General features: G+C 36.6%; 1 protein-coding gene across 1 annotated transcript in view; it reads left to right on the top strand.

Moving 5' to 3' along the window:
• Nucleotides 1-3,105, top strand: part of LOC106941460 (ladderlectin-like) — a 13,063-nt gene that overhangs the window by 4,834 nt on the left and 5,124 nt on the right. Inside the window, exon 2 of the mRNA XM_015024499.1 lies at nucleotides 3,000-3,085. Within this exon, the coding sequence (XP_014879985.1) occupies nucleotides 3,025-3,085 (61 nt within the window). The 5' untranslated portion in view covers nucleotides 3,000-3,024. The remainder of the gene's footprint in view (nucleotides 1-2,999; nucleotides 3,086-3,105) is intronic.

The following is a 3,105-nucleotide window of genomic DNA, read 5'->3' as shown; positions in this document are numbered from 1 at the left end:
AGGTTCCCAAAGAGGCCTGGTGTTTAAAACAACCAGTAGAGGAAGAATGCAAGTTTCTGTTTACCTGGTTTTTTTTTTATGCATATACTTATAATTTCTTTTTAACACAGCCTAAGAAATGAAGCGACAAACATCTGGATTGTCTCTGTAATAAGATCAGACGAAATGCATTATAATAAAGGATCATCTAAGCAAAACTTTGTTCTGTTCTGTGGCTTACCAGAAATTAAAACAAGATGGTGTGGTTTATTTTCTGTTTTCTGAAGCTTTTGTTTTCAAAAATATAATATACTAGTTCTTAAAATAAAGAACTTGTTCTTAATATATAATATTTCTGTATAAATTGGATGATTTTACCCTCAAAAGGATACTATTAGATCAATATCATGTTCAGATATGATCCAACCCTGAGAAATGTTGAAAATCTTTAAACATGAATTCTGTGGAACTTCTTTATCTTAATGCAAAGTTTGTTAGACATGGATGGAAGTTCAGCTATAATTCTGTAACTAGTTTGGCTTTCTTGATTAAGAGCTGATTTTTAAGTAAATGACACTAAAATCTGTTGGACGTTAGTCAAGTTCATCAATGCAGTTGGCTGTTTCATTTTACAAGTTTTTGAAAACATGACAGAATATCTTACTGAGATCTAAAGGGTGCAATTCTTGCCAAGACTCAAACTTTTTGAATATGCATATTTAGATACCACATAGTGTAGACCTTGGTAAGGATGACTTGGCAATTTGGAAAAACCTTCAGAAGGGGAAGAAACACCAGGTCTGAATTCATTTTCTGATTGTATCTGTTATGTTTGTTTTTCAACCTGAGGCTCCTTTTTAACAGTTTATCAAGAAAATCCAACAAGCTGCATTTACTGTCTGATATGTTTTAATATTTTCTGTTTCTTGTTACCTGCCTCTTCCCCAATGTAGACAAGTGAATAACTAAACATTTATTTTAGATGTTTGCCTGATATCTGCTGATATGATTGGCTGTCATGTTTCCCTGAAAGGCGGCATCTTTTGTGGAGAACTGATGCCAAAGTTCTCCCAATTTTTAGTAAAACTATTAAAACTACAACTTTACAAACTTCTACAAACCTCGATTAAATAAATCGATGTGAGAAGGACTTTACATTACTTATTTTGTATAAATTAACAAATGCATAAACTCGCCTAATTTGTCACAACAGTATGTATACTGCTTAGTACATTAACTGAAAACTAAATATGTTCTTTCTGTATCTTTATTTTTTACAATATTTTAGAACCATTTTCAAAGTGCTGGCCATTAAAGCACACACTGATGTAAACATTACATTTTGCTCTTATCAGAAAGGTTCCATTAACTGTTAACATCACAATAAGTTTAAGACTTCATTGTTTCTGCATATAAACATAAGATGTTCAGAGTTGGAGAAAAGGCAACATTTCAGACTGACATCCATTAATTGCACAACAACAATGTTGTGTTGACAAACTACAGACGATGGTTGCAGGAATAGGAAAAAACATTTCTATCAGACGGTTTTTCTGCTTTGGCTTTTTGCCTCTTAAATACCTAAGGTTTTAAAAAAATGATTTAAGACAAGCTGAGAAAATACAAAATGGAGTTTGAAGGTCAAACACTATCCATACTAACCAGGTATGTTAAGAGTTGTTGCTCATTTCACCAAACTACCGTTTGCATCAGACGAACTCACTGCTGATTTTCAATTAATTTTTTGTTGACAATGACAGTAAATACTGACTGAGGTTTGGCCGTCTGTTCAAAATGCTGTTACTGTTCAAGTTCAAACACAAATTCTTGAATTGAAGCTTGGTCCTTGACTGGGCCACTCCAGAAAGTCCATCTTGTTGGTACTGAAACCATTTCTGTGGTTTAGCTGGAAGCTTGGGATTGTTGAAGCTGTAGTTCTGTGCAGGCATCATCTCCATCATGCCAGCAGTCGAGTCCTACCCACAGGGCTGCCACAGTCGTACTTCAGGTGTTGTCTTTGTGGCTATGTGCAGTGTTTGTTTGATGTCAACCAAACATAGCATCTCTTCTAATGGCTAAGAAGCAACATTTTGCTCTCATAAAACCAAATAATTTTCTTCCATAAAGTTTCCCACATGCCATCTGGAAACTCGAGACGAGCCGTGATGTGAGTTTTCTTCAACAGTGACTTTCTCATTGCCACTCTCCCATAAAACTCTGACTGGTAAAGTACCAATAGTTCTTGTAAGCAGATTCTCATAGGATTCCTGGTTTACAGTCTGAGAAGAGGAAAATGGCTGCTCACAGTTCTTAGTCTAAGCCTGAAGTAGGCAACTCGAGGGCCGGTGTCCTGCAGCTTTTAGATGCGTCTCTACTTCAACACACCTGAGTCAAATAATGAGGTCGTTAGCAGGACTCTGGAGAACCTGACTGCACTTGAGAGGTGATTCAGCTCTTTCATCAAAGTGTGTTGAACCAGGGAGCTGCAGGATACTGACCCTGGAGGACCAGGATTACTCACCTCTGATCTAAGCATTTCATCTATTTTTATCTTCTATGGAAAGACGGACACTGAAAAGAAAAAAAAGCTTTTTTGATCAGTGGAAATATAGATTTACATTGTGACTTTTGACACAAAATAACCAGATGACCAACAAGCAGCTACCAACCAGCAGCATCAAAGTACAGGCTTTAGTTGCTCCACTTTGAGGTTGCCCATTGCCAAACCCTTGAAGCTGGAACCGTTACCATGACAAGCACAAAACTGAGGTTTTTCTTTGGTTGATGACTAAAGATAAGGCAAGGTATGAACTGGATCTGTCAAAGGTGTGAAATTGTTTGAAATTTCTGTGTTTTTTCCTCCTTTTATAGCAAGATTAGAAGCTCTATAAGTATCCAGTCATTCTACAGTGAAGACTGAAGGTGCTGGTTAAGAACACAGATCATTCTTCATCAGATTTGCTGATATTTTTCTTCTTATCTTGTTTGTGACACTGAATTTTCTTAACATGTATCTTCAGCTTGTAAACCTGCATCGTCTCCATCATGAAGCTGTTGGCTGTGTTCCTCCTGGTCTTTTCCATGGTGGCTCTGACCAGTGGTGTCTGTGAGTATTTATTAATGATA

This window comes from Poecilia latipinna, unplaced genomic scaffold (assembly GCF_001443285.1).
Source record: "Poecilia latipinna isolate Pla-1442-1.1 unplaced genomic scaffold, P_latipinna-1.0 Scaffold3684, whole genome shotgun sequence".
Classification (NCBI taxonomy): domain Eukaryota; kingdom Metazoa; phylum Chordata; class Actinopteri; order Cyprinodontiformes; family Poeciliidae; genus Poecilia; species Poecilia latipinna.
The sequence above is the reverse complement of the archived record's forward strand: the minus strand, read 5'-3'. Positions and strand labels throughout refer to the sequence as shown.